This window comes from Schistocerca gregaria, chromosome 3 (assembly GCF_023897955.1).
Source record: "Schistocerca gregaria isolate iqSchGreg1 chromosome 3, iqSchGreg1.2, whole genome shotgun sequence".
Lineage (NCBI taxonomy): Eukaryota > Metazoa > Arthropoda > Insecta > Orthoptera > Acrididae > Schistocerca > Schistocerca gregaria.
In genome coordinates, this window is record NC_064922.1 from 168478382 (window position 1) to 168496541 (window position 18160).

Consider the following 18160-nt stretch of genomic DNA (forward strand, 5'->3'; position numbering starts at 1 on the left):
GTATCAGTTTTAACCAGTAAGTTTTTCCCACCCCTACCACACTTTGCATGATTTTTTGACTCTCTATTAAAATATTGTTACTCACTCAGCTGTGTCTTCCTCTTTCCTCTGCTGCCGTCTTGCGAGCATGTTCTTTATTAGCAGCACACTCTGTGGACACAATGTCAGGACGAACCACAGCATCCTTGGTAACTGGAATGGCAAGGTGTCCCAAACCCTGTCATCAAAACAAGACATTACTTTTAGCTAGTACACTAATAATAAATAAAAATGGAAAACCAATTCAAAAACAAGTGTTAAATTGGCAAAGACAACTACTTGGACAGTTTATCTGCTTCTTTGCAAATTTTTAAAAAATATTTTTATAGTTAACTTCAATTATGCTTCTAACCCTAAATAACTAGTACATAATATTTAAAACAAAACACCATATCCACAAAAGTAGTTCTGTGAGCTCGCTAATGAGGTCTCATGATACATTTCTGTATCATTTATGACATCTCCATCTAGAAACGTAGAGAGTAAATGAAGAAAAGAAAGCAAAACCATTGCCAAGTGGAATAGGAAGCTAAACTCTGAGCATCAGAAACTAGTGGTTTGTACTGCAAGGGAAGTGAGAAAACAACTACATGTAATCGACTACTCTGCAATTTACACTTAAGTGTTTGGCGGAGGGCGCATACAACCACTATCCGAGTATTGCCCTACTGTTCCACTCTCAAAATGCATTTAGGAACAGTAAACACCTCAATTTTTTGTGCAATCTCTTATTTTATTATGACAGTCATTTCTCTCTATATGTGTATAAAACTCACAACTGCCATCGATACTACTTCTTTGAATCTAAGGCACACTAGGCAATGTTAACAAATTAAGGAAGATCGATAGCTGAAGGATGCCCTGGGGGGTGTTGAAGGGGATAGGAGTTCCATCATTGAGGCGGTACAATTACTGGTCCGTAAGAAACTGGCCAACTAGAAGGCTTCTACCAGACAAAGTGGTACTTCCCCACAGGGAGTCCATTGGTGGTGTGCACTGAAATGCCCAAGTAGGAGAAAAGGAGGGGGTGTTGTTGGATTAAGATGGTCAAAGGTAAATAAAGTCCTGTGTGAAGGTATGTAAATGTTGCAAATGGTGATCGCTGATGTCTCTTGCACTATCATCGCTATTGCTTCCTATGTGATACAAAGAGAACCTACTCACTGATCACATCTATGCAAACCAATTACAGACTCCTGCAGCAACCCTGTCATGGCCAACAGGACTGACAGAATGTATGATAACCATGATGCATTGGAGAATAGTCATCTGTGAAGTGCATTTCTTGTAGGGCAATGCAAATGGCAGAAGAGAGGGAAATAAGGTGTGTAATTCCAACAGGTACAGGTGATGGTAATATCCACTACATTTCCAATGATCATGTTACACATGTTCAGATTAGGTGTCAAGGGCTTACGAGGACTCGTCATGTCCCAAGATCACTGTGTGTAACCAATAGGAATCTGACCACATCAATGAGCATTGGTTCAAAATCCGATGGCACGGGGGGATCTAGCTCCTCCAGGTCACCAGAATAGCCTTGTCCTCATTCTGATTCTTCTCCTCTTTCTCCTCCGCAGCCTTTGGTGGCTGGGATTCTTGTGAGAGCCCATCCTTGACAAGTGTGGGGCCAGATGAAGAGAGTACTGACATATCTCAGTTCCTACAGCCCTTGGCTGGCACTGGCCCTTTGATCTGCGGGTTTCTGGGTAGACATGTCCCAAGTGCCATGGGTGGACACTGGAGGAGGAAGCTGCTGCTCCTCCAACCAGGTGTGGGAAGTTATTCTCAAAAACAGTACCATGGGCCCCACAAGAGAGGTGGTCAGTGGGAGAACTGGTTTAGAAAAATTTGATGCGGTGGAAATTAATGGCTGTAACTTCTGGATGATTGGATGTCGTATCGACAGGATGTAAGTGTTCAAATTTTTTATGTGCCTCAGTATTCATTGCTGAGGGTACAGACAGTCTTGTGAAGTACTAAGCATGAAGCAAGGAATGCTGGCTCATTTGAAAGTTTGTTTCTGTTGTAATGATGCACAATTTTGACTTGTCAATTAAATTAAGGGAGAAAGTAAAACGAGATAGGCAACGGTCTGTGGCAGATCTGATAACAGAGTACAAAGGTGGTGGGGGACCATGTTTTGAAGTACAGGGTGTACATAAAGTTCGGGAACACTTTCAATTATTTACTGCATAAGAACCAAGCACTGTACAGATATCATACATATGTCATTTTGAAGAAAAACCCTGAAAGCTTTTTTTCCCCATGTATACTGCCACAGCGGAGTTTGGTAATTTGCCAATAGCCAGCACTACTCGCAAACATGGAGCTGCCACATCAAGGGGAAAGCTATTTCATGAAATGGTCTGCCCGATCACCAGATCTCATTCTCCGTGTTACTTTTTTCTGTGGGGACATGTTAAAGATCTGGTATATGTAGCACCTCTATCACGTGATGTAGCACAGCTCCAGGAGAGAATACGGGAAGTGACTGCCAAAGTCGACAATGCCATGCTGGGACGGGTATGTCCAGAATTTGATTACCGTATTGACTTCTGCCAGGCCACTCATGGCTCCCATAACAAATGTTTGTAAAAAAAACTTCAAAATGCAATATGTATGATATCTGTACAATGTTTAGTTCTGGAGCAATAAATAATTAAAAGTGTTCCCGGACTTTTTGTACACCCTGTATATTACTGAGCATGGAGCTCTGCAGCAGATGACCCAACGTGTTTCCACGTTCACCCAAAGGAATCATCAATTACGACAGCAGTGAGCATGAGAATGTCAAGGTTGGACCACTAATCAGCAGAAATATGTCACTTGGCCAGATGAACATGGTTGTACCTGGATAGGCATGATGCAGGCGAACAGCTGCTCAAAACATGCACTACGCCATGGATGCAGGTGGTGGAGGGCAGCATTATGTCATTTGGTGAGTGGGGGCATTTACCAGGGCTTTCATGAGACCTGTTCAGTACTAGAAGGCAGTATGAGAGCTGTGGACTCCATTAACATTGTTGCAGGTCATCTGAATCCCTTCACAGATGATGTCTTCCCTGGTGGTAATGGCATTTTCTAACATTACTGTCTACGTCAAAAGACCAGAATTATGCAACATTGGTTTGAGGAGCAGAATAGTGAACTAATGTTGATGTCTTGGCCAAAAAATTCACCTGATCTGAACCCGATGGAATCCATCTGGTATGCTCCGCATCTACGAAGACTGGCCCGATATTTATGGGAAATGCGTGACCTGCACATTGATACGTGTTGCCACATACCACTGGAAACCTATCAAAGACTTGTTGAATCCATACCAGGCTGAACTTATGCTACACTGCATTTGAAAGAGGGACCAACATACTATTAAGCTAGAGCTCATAATTTTCTGACCCATCAGTGTATGGACACACATGGTTAGATTTGATTGCAGTTACGAAATGGTCCCTCACCACTGAAACAAAAAATGTCCTCTCACATGCTACACACTAAGGAGTTTGTAACCTATGACAAAGTGTGTGTTGTGTAATTAACATAGCTGGTGAAACATTGGGTTCCAAAGTGATACATGCATCACATATAGCCCTACAGGATCTAATTGCTCTGAACAACGTCCCCCACACTGTTACAAACATATACAGAAACAGTACCAACTGATGAGTCGCTAGGTGACTTGAAACCAGTAGTGGGAAAATAAAAGTTGTACCATCTTAAAGGCGACTGGTCGCCATCACTACTCTAAATCTTTATTCAGCACAGTGTTCCACTCCATGATAGATTTTCACTTTTTTCCCTTTATAATGTATAAAGGGTCTCGCTGACCAAGCCACTACCAACAAAATTCCAATATGCCACTTTTGCATATAAGGTAACAGAAAAAGATAAACATGCGTTATAACTGGAACCTGGTAAAATCGCCTAGTCAAATACCCTGCAACTAATGTAACATTGAGAGTGCAAGTCTAAATAATGTTACTTCATTATTATTTAGTCCTTCCATGTAAGGCTTATTCTTGCATTCATCTCACATGTTGCACAAATCTTTTTTTTTATTATTAATTGTGAAGAAATAATGATGAATACATTTAAGAGATTGATAATAGATAGTACAAACCTTGGTGAAGGAATCTCTAAAACTATTGTATCTGGAAGAGCAGGCCCATCATATTTTCCTTTCTTCTGTTTTTTCTGTAGTCTCTTTAGTTTTGCTTCTAAAAACTGTTGCTGAAAATAGAATATTACAATACTTGAAAAAAATTACAAGTTTAGATAAATAAAAATATCACAAACATAAGCTAGTCTTTGCATTATAAAGTACCTTGCTTGGGATATACAATTTGGTCCTCATATTGTTTGCTATATAGACTGTGTATAATGGACAGGTATGCCTCTAATAATGGGGCAAATATCTGCTGGCATAATGAACAAAAGGTAAGATTATATTTCTTAAGCAAAGAATTCTTGGTTTTACTCTCAATGTCAAAGAACTGTGAATATTTGAGTAACAAGTGGACTGCATCTACTTATCACCAGTTTCCTCCACATTTACAGTGCATGTAGGGCTTGGCCTGAAATATAAGTTACAGAAATAGAAGGTCCAGATGGCTAACCAATTAGAAAAAAATAGAAATTCTGGTGCAGGTCAGATGAGAAATGAACCATCTGAGCTAGTGTAGCTGCCAGGCAGTGGTTCGTACAGCAGAAAGAATGTTATTGTTGTGGTCTTCAGGCAAAAGACTGGTTTGATGCAGCTCTTCTTGCTATTCTATCATGTGCGAGCCTCTTCACGTGTGAGTAACTACTGCAATTTACACCTTCTGAATCTGCTTACTGTATTCACCTCTTGGCCTCCTCCTACAATTTTTGCTCCTCAACACTAAACTGGTGATCCCTTGACGTCTCAATGTGTATTACCAACTGATCCCTTCTTCTACTCACATTGTACCACAAATTCCTTTTCTCCCCAATTCTATCCAATACCTCCTAATTAGTTACGTTATCTGCCTACCTAATAATCTGCATTCTTCTGTAGCACCATATTTCAAATGTCTCCATTCTCTTCTTGTCTAAACTGTTTATCATCCATGTTTCATTTGCATACATAGCTACACTCCTTACAAATACTTCTAGAAAAGACTTCCTCATACTTAAATCTATATACAATGCTAATAAATTTCTCTTCCACATAAATGCTATCCTTGCCATTGCCAGTCTACATTTTATATCCTCTCTACTTCAGACATCATCAGTTATTTTGCTGCTCAAGCAACTAAACTCATCTACTACTGTATGTGATTTACTTGTGAGTCTCATTCCCTTGTTGAAGTTCATTTTACATCCTTCTTTCAATACAGTATCCCACTCTTCCAACTAGTTTGCCATCTCCAACTGAATTAAAATGTCATTGGGAAACTTCAAGGTTTTCATTTCTTCTCCCTGTACTTTAATTCCTCCTCAAAAATTTTCATTTGTTTCCTTTACTGCTTAGTACGATTGAATAACATCAGTGACAGGCTACAACCCTGCATCACACACTTCTCAACTGCTGCTTCCCTTTCATGCGCCTAAACTCTTAACTGCCACCTCGTTTCTGTACAAGTTGTACATGTCCTTTTGCTCCTGCACTTTACCCCACCTATCACTAGAATTTTAATGAAAGTATTGCAATCAACATTGCCAAAAGCTTTTTCTAAGTCTACAAATGCTACAAACTTAGGTTTGCCTTCCCTTAACATATTTTTTACGAGTTATAGGAACAGAATTGCCTTGCATGTTCCTTCATTTCTCCAAAATCCACACTGATCTTTGAGGTCCACTTCTACAACTTCATCCATTCTTCTGTAAAGAATTCATATTAGTATTTTTCTACCCATGATTTATTAGACCGGCAGCACCTGCTTTCTTTGGAACTGGAATAATAACATTCTTCTTGAAGTGTGAGGGTATTTTGCTTCTCTTATACACCAGATGGAAGAGATCTGTCTCCCTACAGTATCAGTCGTTCTAATGGAATGTCGTCTACTTCCAGAGCCTTGTTTCACAGGGACATTAAAAAAAAAACCAACAACAACAACAGGGGAAGCAGTAATTGTCTTGGCGTCTTCCACACATTATAAGTGGTGCACATTTTACAATTATGTTATTGTTTCAAAATTGCTATAGAAAAACAACTTTGTTTATATTCATAAAAGGTTCTCTCTCCTCACACGACTTGACATCAATCCCTGCTTAATTCACTATTTCACCAAATATTAACAAGGATAGATGGTGATGTACAATGAAATACATATTGGTGCATTCTCCTGGGGATGTAGTTTCTTTTCCCTCTCAATCGACCAATTCTACCTGTATCAGTAAACTATTCTTCATGTGCGGCCACTAAGGGCTGCTCGAAGGTCAAAATGACATTAACAGGATATGAAAGACTGTGCATTTCAATTACAATCCTTTCTTGGAAAGTTATTTGCAGAGTTCTCAAGGACAATGCAAGTACTATCTTTCCTTGGATGTTTACTTGCAAACCTAATTTTCCTTTGCCTTTCCTTTTGGTACCTCTTACGAAAATATTAATAAAAGCGACATTTTGAGCATTAGTTCAGTTTATTTGCAGTGCAAGCACTGCAAAAACTGAAAATAAATAAGTTTCCAATGAGTGATTCAACCCCAAGGCTTTTGGATCACAGTTATGCACTCATTATGCTATGCCGCACCAACTGCTACCTGGATACTATGCCAATATAAATGGTTTTGGCCATATTTGACCCATGTCAAAAATGCTATTTTTTTTTCTAAATGCTTGGGCATCTGTGACTTCCACTTTCGGCTAAGTGTCTGTGGCCAGAGATATCAGTCGTGTGTGGGTTGTGCTTGTGTATTCTGCTTTAGAAGAGGGCCTTTTGGCCAAATGTTCAAATGTTTAGCAGTTTTTTTGTTGTGCCTGTCTGTGACTCAACAGCTTCTCTATATACATGACATTATTCTCAGTTGTGAATATGGACAATCATCAGTTGTATAATGGAATGACAACAATTAAAATTTGTGCCGGACTGGGACCTGAAACTGGATTTCCTGCTTATCACAAGTGGTCACCTTACCATCTGGCTATCCGATGATGACCGTCAGACCCAAACGTCCATATGTTGTCTACCATGTACCTACAACCTGTTTTTGTACATCCATTAAGTACACTCCCTACAGGGAAGTCACTTGTCCAGTTTCGGTGGATAAATACAATATTGCAGCGCCTATGTTATTCTGAATTACGATGCAATGCAAAGAACAGGCACTGCAGCGACTACAGCCATTATGTCCATATTTGCAATTGTGTCATGTATTTCGCACTGCCGTAGTTGCTGCAGTGCCTGTTCCTTCGAACATGCAAGCATGTCCAAAGGAACATTGCATCATAATTCGGAATAACACAGGCAATGCAATATCTTATAGTATCTACCCTACATGGCGAGTAGCAAGCTATCCTTTTCATTAAACTCTCTATAGAAAGAAAACAGCATAATCTGCAGACAGCTTCAATACATTTCCAATATTAATGGAATGAAATTGTATTACTACACTACGTAACCTCCACCACACAGTCTATGATGACTTACATAGTACAAAGCTAAAAAACATCCAGATCAGATCGGACAGGCCTCACACTGAAAATGATATGCAAGTTTGTGGTACTACATGCAAACAAAGTTAGCATTGTAAATTGGAAGCAGTCTTGACAGACCACATTTTCACACATCCACCTTCATGTCTACAGGCACACACACAATACGGTGTCGAAACGATATTGGAAAAAAATGGAAGATTGTGTTTTAACATTCATCATTGCTGAATTCATTAAAAGATGAAGAAAGATTAGGATATAAGATCCCATTATTGACAAGATCATTAAAAGATGGGGCACAATCTCTGACAGGAGGACAATGACTAAGGAAATTGGCCACGTCCCTTTTAAAGGAACTTTCCTGATATTTCAGAGAGCTGGGTAGAGACCTGAACTGTCTTACTCCCAAGTGCAAGTCCAGTGTCTTATTGTTCACGTTGCTCAGTTTAGTGCAAACAATTAATGAAGGTTGACTCAATGGATTTTTTATTCAGTTCCAATCACCATTGGTCCTTACATAGTACTGACATCATTTGCACCATGGTAGCACATTCACTGTAATAACCAAATGTTTTAAACACTCTATCCACACTGTTTGGACCGTGCAACTTACACTGGTCTGTGATAGCAGAACACTGACTGAAATGTTAAGATCTAACTTCAACCACGTCACATTACCTTTCAATTACACACGATCTTTTTCAGTGATATCACCTTGCCACAATTTGGGCTTCCTAAAGGCATCTTGTGTGCCAGTTCATGATGTGCCCTGCACACTGGCACTGGCAGTAAAAGAGTACTTGCGGAAGAGCAGATTCACTGTTTCTATTCACTCATGTACACCCAAATATGTAATAAATTATTAAGGTTAACTGTGCAGAACTCCAGTCATTGAAATAACATAAAATTCAGAACACCCAAGAAGTCAGAGTCATCTCCTCACAGAGACTGCCCACATCATGTCTATTTTCATAATCTGGTAACTATTAGTGCAACTGGTTCTAGCATGAGTAAGAGTCTACACAAACACACACATTAATATTGAATCGTCTCATCATTATGTTCAGTGGAGCTTTACAACTTTCCAATATAATATTTGAGTCACACCACTCAAATTAGGTACGCAAAGTGCACAAAAGTTCATGCCATCCTATTGTGAACCCTTATGTATAAGAAATAATGAAACTGAAATTGTGTTCAACAAATAAACAAATGATGAATTCAGTATCTTTTTAAAGCAGTTTCTTTACAGCTCTGAGGACAGTTGCCCTTGTCCCATCATCGATGGATCATTACCAACATAAAAAATGAAATGAGCAGCTTGTGTCAAGTATTAGAAGTAAGGTACAACTCATCGAAACAAAGAACAATGAGTTAGATTGGGAGCTGCTATTACATTTCTTTATTGGAATTTGGATATGAACCAAAACATTATTGTTCTTGAAACATGACTGACCCTCTTCTGACACTCCTTTTGCCTCATTACAACAAAGAATTTGTTAGCTAATTGCTATAATTCATTAAGGGTCCACCACAGACATAGGGTTCTACTCAGTCTCACAAAACAAATATCCAGTAATGAATTCCTGGGATCTTGTGAAAATTTATGACAGTATAAAACACATTACAAGAACCTAACACATTCCACTGAATAAAAATCTATACTTTACATGTTGATAAGTGCGAATATGAATCTACAACAAAACAAAAACAGAGCACTTCTATTGTTAAACATACTCATTTCATGGATGGAACAGTTCTCCAGAAGGATTTTAAGGAAATGCAAAATAAATACTCATCGGCAGAAATTCTTTAAATCTATAAAAAATTTCATTTGTTTTCTGGGATGTCAGTATTCCAGCTAAGATGAAAGAACACTGGGTGGGACTAGTATACTGTAGGAACTCAGCTTAAGCTATGACACCCAATCAACTCCTCATGCGCCCACAACTACCTACAAGAGGTTTGTTTGAATATATATGATACAATGGACCTTAAAAACCCTACAGTGTAATTATGGTTGAATAAAATATTGTTAACTTTAGCAAAGCATATTGCTGTTTCTCTACTAGTAGATTAGTCACCGATCACAAGTCGCCATTAAATGCTTCTGTATTAATACAAAGCTTCAATATTTTAGTAACACTATAGGTTAAACATCTATAGTATCACTCACTGCTGTATACTTCTTCTCCAGATATGCAGCCCATGCCACAATGTACTGTCCAACTGTTACTATCACAAACAGTATGAATGACATTTCAGCAAGGCCCATCTTCCGTACACGTCTGTAATAATACACTGCATGCTTCCAATCTGGAAGCCCATTCTCCAGCACTCGATCGTACAATGCACGCTTCCTTTGATCACGAAGAACTTCATAAACTGCCACAAGCTGTAAATAAAATAATATTGCTTCTTACCAAACCTTCAATAATTTTTGGATTTTACATTGTTTAAATGGAATAACTGGCATATAGCAGTGCAAGTATTACCACTATATGCGTTAATAGCCCACAACTGTGGAAATAACTATGACCAACTAACATCATCTGTATTTTTGGATTTTCATGGAATCAAATTATTGTCACAACACAGTTAATTTACATTTATGAGTTCTTCAGAATCAGGAAACATAGATGTGTAGAAAACTTAGTGGAAACTTTGAGGTTCAACTGAACTGCATTGACACTTTCCCTTCTATCCGTAATCCAAGAATAAATTTTCGCAATTTCTTAACAAGTATTATGCCTTGCAAATAATACATCTGCGAGCGTACCAACAATCACCGTTTTTTGTGACAGAAATCTCACATACAGCATATGAAGCAGGAACTGTTCGTAGTTGTTACGTGTACCTTTATGTTTTTTTTATGCGTATATTTTATAGGACTGTATGGAATACGTACCTGCCGAAACTTAATTTCTGCGTCTGGTGCATCATTCTTATCTGGGTGAATCTGTAGCGACAATCTTCTGTAAGCCTTACGTATGACCGCGGCGTCTGCATCCTGCAATCATACCCTACACACTTGCAATTTCACTGTCATCTAACATATAAAAGTCAAAAGCGTCTCTGACATTTTAAAATATACGTACCTGTGGAACATCTAATAAAGAATAGAAATTCGTGTCAACTTCCTCCACTAAATCGAATATCTCCAGCTCCTCCGTGTCCCAACATCCAACACTCACACAAAACAACACGACAATCAACACACATCTTCTAAGATTCATTGGCTTCTCGTTACTTTGCTGCAGTAGAATGGTAGGAATAATATATTATTAAAATTTCTAACTGGAAGTTAGTGGTATTAACCCTCAACATTTATATTTGTTTTTTGAAACAGCAGAGTCTGACGACACCAACTGATCCAGGCATTGGCGATCCTACCAATTGTCATATTTTGCTACCTTGTTAGTGATGAAGGAGACGAAACAACATTCAGAAACCCCTACTTCGCCCGCAACGTCACCATGACAACGTATCCCATATGACATGGGGGTAAAATACAATCATTTAGGCTCTTTGCCCCAACGAGTCCATGTTATTTGTGAGTCAACCGCCGTGTATTATGTAAACTCAGAAAGAAGTCTCGATGGTCTCATAGAACCCTAAAAAATAGTCAACATATTTGGAAATAAACATTTATGAACTTGCCTCATGGTAATGACAAGACGTCCGTCTTGAGGCATGGAAGTATGAGTAAGTTCTGGGAAGTTACTTGAGTTCAATGTGACTTCTACGCCTGAGATCCCATAAAATTTTCCACCTTATTTCCTTCTCGGCCTTTACCTCACCGACTCATTCAAACGCGGGCACTCATGGCTTATTTAGCAGATTCTTGTTTCTTAACATTACACGCCAAACATGGTTCGTCGTTAATATTTTCGAACATACGGAAATGGCCTCTTCTTTTATTTTTTTAACTCAGTCCGTCGTAAAATAGCTCCATACATACAATGTCTAAATCAATGTTGCAACCTAAGTTCATTAAGGACTCAATTTAATCTGGACTTCTTCATTTATTTTATTCTCTTATCGATCACACAATGAATCTTGATTACAACAAAACGATAGTAACAAACTTCTTTTTATGTTAAATCCCAAAGAATAATGAGGCTATTATTTTAGCATAATCTCTGCAAACATTTTACAAACACATACAAATACAAATAATAATTTGTCATGTTCCCTCATGACCCTTTTCTCAGTAGCATATTTAGTTTAGGACGTTAACTGAGCTGAAAATAGAATTTCACTTCCAGATCTTGTTGCTTGTTGCTCTTGGTTTTTCACCCTCTGAAGAGTCTAGTTGTTGGTCTCGGGCTGACGGCAGAACTCGAGTGTCTTCAGGCAGCTTATCAACACATGTGTTGAGTTGATTAGGTCCTTGTGTACGAATAGTGTTTCCTTTGCTTTTTGGGAATATTATACAGGTTTCAGATGAGTCATGTACTGTATCTACTGTGACACAAATTGAGGTAACTCTGCACACCTTTGTGTGCCATACTCTTGAAAAAGAATCAACTGGTATCCTGATGGACGGGCCATAAACCATTTCTGCAATTTTATTTAATTATTTACTCAAGCCTTGATAAGCTACCAGCAGTAACATTTTCTTCACGAGATATATGTCACAAATCAGTAGAAAACTGCGAAATACGTACTTTGATTGGCATTACTTTCTCAGTCCTTTACTTAAATGCAAATTTTAGAGTATGTATAAAAGTACAATTAATTTGGCGAGAGAGAGAGATATGACATCACATTCACAACGCCTGTCGATAGTTTTCTTCTTTATGTAAGCACCATACAGAACGTGACGGTAGGTGCCGCTTTCAATCTTCTGTAACACGCGCTAAGAAGAATAAAATTCGAAAGCTTTTTTCCCTATTAATGATAATTACCTCTTCTCTCTTGCAGCACGACAACGCCGATGACGATACGGCGGTCGTCACTTGAAGATTATTCGTGCATCTGAAGGTTGACTTAATGGTTGTTGATGCGCATAGAGGGGAACAGGTGCACTTGAAACTTGTAGAAATAAAATACTCTCCTTTCACGAGCTACTCATTTCTTATTTGTTAAGCACATTCAGAAGAAGACACGTCTGTACACCACAGTGGATGAGAACAGAAGAACTATGGTGCATGCATTAGAACAAGAAAGATGGTGCAAAAAATGTGAAGTTTCATTGTTTTTAATATTTCCATCGCCCCCTCAGATTACATTAATGCGGCATAATATGAATTAATATTTATTTTGCGCATACAACTGGCGCATGTATGAATTAATACATTTCGTTTTTTCTATATAGGTTGATGACAACATAGTTACAGATGGAACAGAAATAGCTAATATACTAAACAATAACTTTATAGATGCTCTACAAAAGTCCGAAAGGAAAAACAAACCATCAATGGTCGAAGGATGCATAAACACTTGGTCAACCATCCCACTCAACGTTCCTGGAACTAGTGACAAAAACAGAACACATAAAAATAATCCAGAAATTGAAACACAAAAAGTCTGCAGGATATGATGAAGTATGAAATTATTTAATAAAACATGTGAACGAAAAAATAATCAAACCTCTTCTGTATATTGCAAATTGCTCATTGAGAGAAGGTGTTTTCCCAGAAAAATTAAAAGTAAGCAAAGTAGTACCAATATTTAAGAAAGGAGACAAAAATGATCCAGATAACTACAGCCCAGTGTCTTTAATCTCTAGTTTCTGAAAAATGCTACAGATGCTCATGCATAATAAGTTGTCCACATTCCCAGAGAAACAAAGTATTCTACTTCCAGCACAACATGGTTTCCAAAAAAGGGAAATCTACAGAAACCGCCATCTCAAGCCTCACAGAATCCGTTATAGATGGATTAGATAAAAGAAACTCTGTGTCTGCTATGTTTCTGAATTTGTCATGTTTGACACAATCACCCATACTACACTTATGGAAAAACGTGAAAGCTATGGTATTCGTGGACATGCAGCCAAGTGGCTAAAATAATACATCAGCAGCCTAAAGCAGTATGTACAAACAGAAACGGCATGCAGATCTGAAATCAGAAATATTAAGTATGGAATGCCTCAAGGATCTTCTGTTCAACCTATTTGAAAACAATATTGATGTCCATGAGCAAGATAAAAAAAAACATTATATGCAGATGACATAACACTAATGAAAGTAGAAAAAATCTGGAAACACGGGAAATATGTGCTTTTATGTCAACAAATAACACAGAACAGTGGCCTATACAAAATCTAAAAAAGACAATGTTCATGGTGTTCACAAATATAGAAAAGGAAGAACATATAGATATATTTGTAGCTGACGCAAGACTGGAAGAAGTTAAAACTATTAAATTTTGGGGGATTACAGTTTACAATTAGCTCCAGTGGTCAGCATATAGATAATGTTTGCTGTAAAATAAGAATTCAATATTTGTTATAAAACATCTTGCACATTATGCCAACAAGTAGCTTCTATGTACCGGGTACCATGCTCTATTTGAGCCATACCCACAACAGGGAATTACTGTTTGGGGACCAGCAAAAATAAAAAAAAAGAATATTTACATTGCAAAAAAGCTGCTGGGACAATCTTGAACAAGAACAAAGATATTCATCCAGAACTGTTTTCGGGTTTGCAATCAGCCTTGTGATGGCAATTGAGGAGTTACTCGACCGAATAGTAGCGGCTTCGGTCAAGAATACCATCATAGTGACCGGGAGAATGGTGTGCTGACCCCACGCCCCTCCTATCCGCATCCTCCCCTGAGGATGACACGGCGGTCGCATGGGCCCAGTAGTCCACTCATGACCTGAAGACTGAGTGCTTTTTTTTTAGGTAACTATTCAGCAAAGCTTGGTGTTCAGCAGCATGTTACAAATGCTGATGATAGAAACTGATGGTCCCTAAGTAAACTCTAGGTTCACAAACAGTTTTGAGTAATTTGTAGTTCATTATTGTCGTATCCCTTTCTGAATCTGCCTTTGTTCCTGCAGATGTAATTAAATGCTCTAAGAATGTTAGCTATTGTACATCAGATACCGATTATCTAACATTTATTACGAGACCATAATTATTTAACTGTTTAAAGAGTAAATTTAGACGCTTGACATGTTACCCTTCAGAGTCCGATGCTATTAAAATATCATCAAACCGCGGAAAACGGAAATCTAGTTCTCTTACACTACATGTAGAAATATATGAAATGTGATAATTGCGTTACGAAGTCTAAAGAACATATAATTAAATTAATAAAGAACAAAAGATGTAATAATAGCTACTTTTGATTTGTCTTTGTCAGCTAACGGAATTTGGCAATGTGCTATCAGTAGTCAATCTTTAAGAAAATCTTTTTATTTTGAAGCATAAAATTTACATCGTCAGCTCATGGAATTAGATACCAGTCTGGTAGCATTCGGTCATTCAGATGACGATAATCTCCAAAAACTCTACCACTCACCATTAGGCTTCATAACAAGGTGTAGTGGACAAGCCCATTGTTATTGTGATTTATGTATAATGCAATTATTTAACAGAAACTAAAATTCTTTCTTGTAGTTGGCGATAGTTTGCGATTTACATGGGTCCAGTCTACAACCCTTAAGCCGGGTTCACGCACGTAACAAAAGTGTCGCCACAGCTAGTGGCATACTGCAGTTGCATGTGTGAACTCCCAGTTTTTAGTGGCGCTACTTGGGAGCGCCACAACAAGTTCAACTTAATTATAATGCCACTTTCCTTCAACCAGTGCTCCCTGATGGCAGTATGTCGAAACACGAGAATTCTGTCGCATTTATCTTGAAGTAATTGCTCCTGTACTTCATTAGATTTCACTGTGTTTTCATTTTATTGCAAAATAAAAACGAAACCAGTGTTCAGCAGGTACATTTTCACAACTTCTAGAACTACAAGAACAGCAACCCACGTTTGATTTTCTGCAGCTGTGCATGTGTGCGTGCGTGTGTGTGTGTGTGTGTGTGTGTGTGTGTGTGTGTGTGTGTGTGTGTGTGTGTGTGTTTGTGGGAACCAATGACATATCCCACTATCTTAAAAGGTTTTTGAATGAATAAATAAATAAACTTAGTATAAGTAAGCAAAAAAGTTAGTCGATTATACTTCGTGATTTGTGAGACCAGCATAGTATAAATTGTGGATTGTATGCAGAAAACAGCTCCTAGGTGTGATGTGGCAGCTGTTAAACTAGAAATTAGTTATTCGAAATGTCTATATCAACGAATACAATAGGACCCTAAAATCTTGGAAGAGGGGTGTGATGATATTTACATGCCAGTTTTCGGTTAGTTTGCTGTTGCAGATAGAATTTTCTTCTTTAAGTGTTATTTGTATTATAAATGTGTTTGTGGCCTTTTGATTTATCTGTGAGCGACATCTGTTTTAGGATCCAACATCTGGGTTTCGTCTTCTTTGTACAACTCTTATCACAGCTCTAATGCCACAACCTGCACTACAACATTCACACCCGCCCACACCATGCTGAAAGTTGTGCAACACACACAGAATTTGTGGTGTCCTGTGTGAACGGTAGCTAACGACTCCAATGCAGATAGACACAAGCTGTGGCTCCACATTAGTTGCGTGTGTGACCATGACTTTACTGTCTACTGGTGGCCCACCAGACACAGTAATGTAGTGTTGCATTGTGTGCTTCAACATCTTTTTTACTATGAATGGTTTTGTTAGTTCAGAAAATTTCTCCAAAAGTTTGGAAATCTGGCATGTTGCATAGAGTGAACTTACTGAATTATTAGTATTCACAGTGATTACCTGTACCGAAATTTTTGATTTAGTGATTTTGTCCATCAACTTTTTAGTTTTGAGATCAACAAGTAAACGATAATGATGAAGGAAGTCAGCCCCCAGTACCACTTTTGATACACCTTCTACAATGATGACCATTCAAAATTGTGTTTGAGCCCTATATTAATGAGTGGTTATTAATGCAGTTAAGGTAATGTACATCACTAATAATACACTTTTCAATAGAAATACATTTATTAAACACTGAATAACCAGACACAATGCATCAGAAAACATAAGTGTTACAGCACATGAGAAAGATGGCATTGGACTGGTCTATAGAAAGTAATTCACAGATAAAACACACTTTTCATTTATCGATAGGAGCCACAGAGCACTCCCCCTCCTCCTCCCCTGGAAGTGCAAAGCATAGTGGAGAGGTGTCATCTTGGAGAGATGGGGGAACCAGTGCCTCAGGGAGTCTTCTAGAGCCCAAGTGGGTTTTACACAGTGCCCTGATACTGTTTGAAGCTTGCCATTGAAACTGATGCTCATAGTACTGGTGTCGCACACGAGCACTTTATGTGGCTCTGAGTAGGTGGCTTGAAGAGCCACATGTACAGAATCGTCCTGTAACATAATGAAGCAACATGCTTCCAAGTCCTTATGGAGCAACACACATGGAGTGGTGTGAGCCTTAGGTGGTGCTGTCCGAATTTTAGAGATGTGCACATGGACCAGGATAAGTAGTGAGTCTTGGGAGGGTGGTGGGATGTCGTTCACAAACTCAGTGGGCAGCATTTATGTCTTAACGTACAGGAATTATGCTAGTGATGTGCAGGCCCTCCTTGTGCACTGCACGTATGCCTAGAAGTATCAAGGGAAGTGTCTCGGACCAGAGCCTGCCATGACAAATGTGCACAACCTATAGTGAGTGTCCTGTGCCAGTGTTCAACCAGGTCGTTGCTCTTCAGGTGTTAGGGCATAATGTGGAACTATGACACACCATTCAGAGCTCACAGCCAGTCGAACAGGTTAGACTTGAACTGGTGGACTTGGTCCATTGTCAGGTATGAAGTACAGCCAAATCAGGAGATCCACATGTTGACAAACGTGCGGGCAATGATGTCAAGCATAATGACCTCCGGAGGAACAACCTCGAACCACCGGGTGCACCAGTATACCGCAGACAGTAGGTATCTGAAACCCTCAAATAAAGTGAGCGGACCCATAAGATCAATGTGGACTTGCCTCAACCATTCGGGGGGAATAGGGAAAGGGCTGACAGGGGAGGCGTGTCATGCATGCCTGCCAACCTTGCTGCATTGGCAAGGGGTGCACACTCTTGCCTATGTGCAGCAGTTGTGCTTGGCTCCCGGCCACACGTGATGTTCGGTTACCAGTATGGTAGTTGCTTTTATCCCCAGGAGGGCCAAATTGTGCATGGCATCAAAGATGTCACGTAGTCGTTCTGTCAAGATGACTGGTCAGATCCTGTCTGTCGACATGTCACAGAGCACTGGTGTCATTGCTCCAGGAAAGTGGCGCATTTCAAGCGTCAGTGAACTCTATCGGTCGGTGATTAGCTGTCGGATTGATGTGATGGCGTCCTGCCAGTATGCGATATCTTTGAGGTCAATAGGTGTGGCGATGATACTGACCTGTCAGAGGTAGTCCGCCACCGTGTTCCCTGCTCCATGGATGTACCTTGTGACTGTAGCAT

At 39.1% G+C, this 18160-nt stretch overlaps 1 protein-coding gene across 1 annotated transcript in view; it reads right to left on the bottom strand.

Moving 5' to 3' along the window:
- Positions 1-11750, bottom strand: part of LOC126353885 (dnaJ homolog subfamily C member 1) — a 34072-nt gene extending 22322 nt beyond the window's left edge. The window contains exons 1-5 of the mRNA XM_050003089.1: positions 10759-11750; positions 10569-10670; positions 9837-10055; positions 4163-4272; positions 86-217 (exon numbers count right to left, since the gene is read on the bottom strand). Coding sequence (XP_049859046.1) covers positions 86-217; positions 4163-4272; positions 9837-10055; positions 10569-10670; positions 10759-10896 — 701 coding nt within the window. The 5' untranslated portion in view covers positions 10897-11750. The remainder of the gene's footprint in view (positions 1-85; positions 218-4162; positions 4273-9836; positions 10056-10568; positions 10671-10758) is intronic.
- Positions 11751-18160: the final 6410 nt, after the last annotated feature.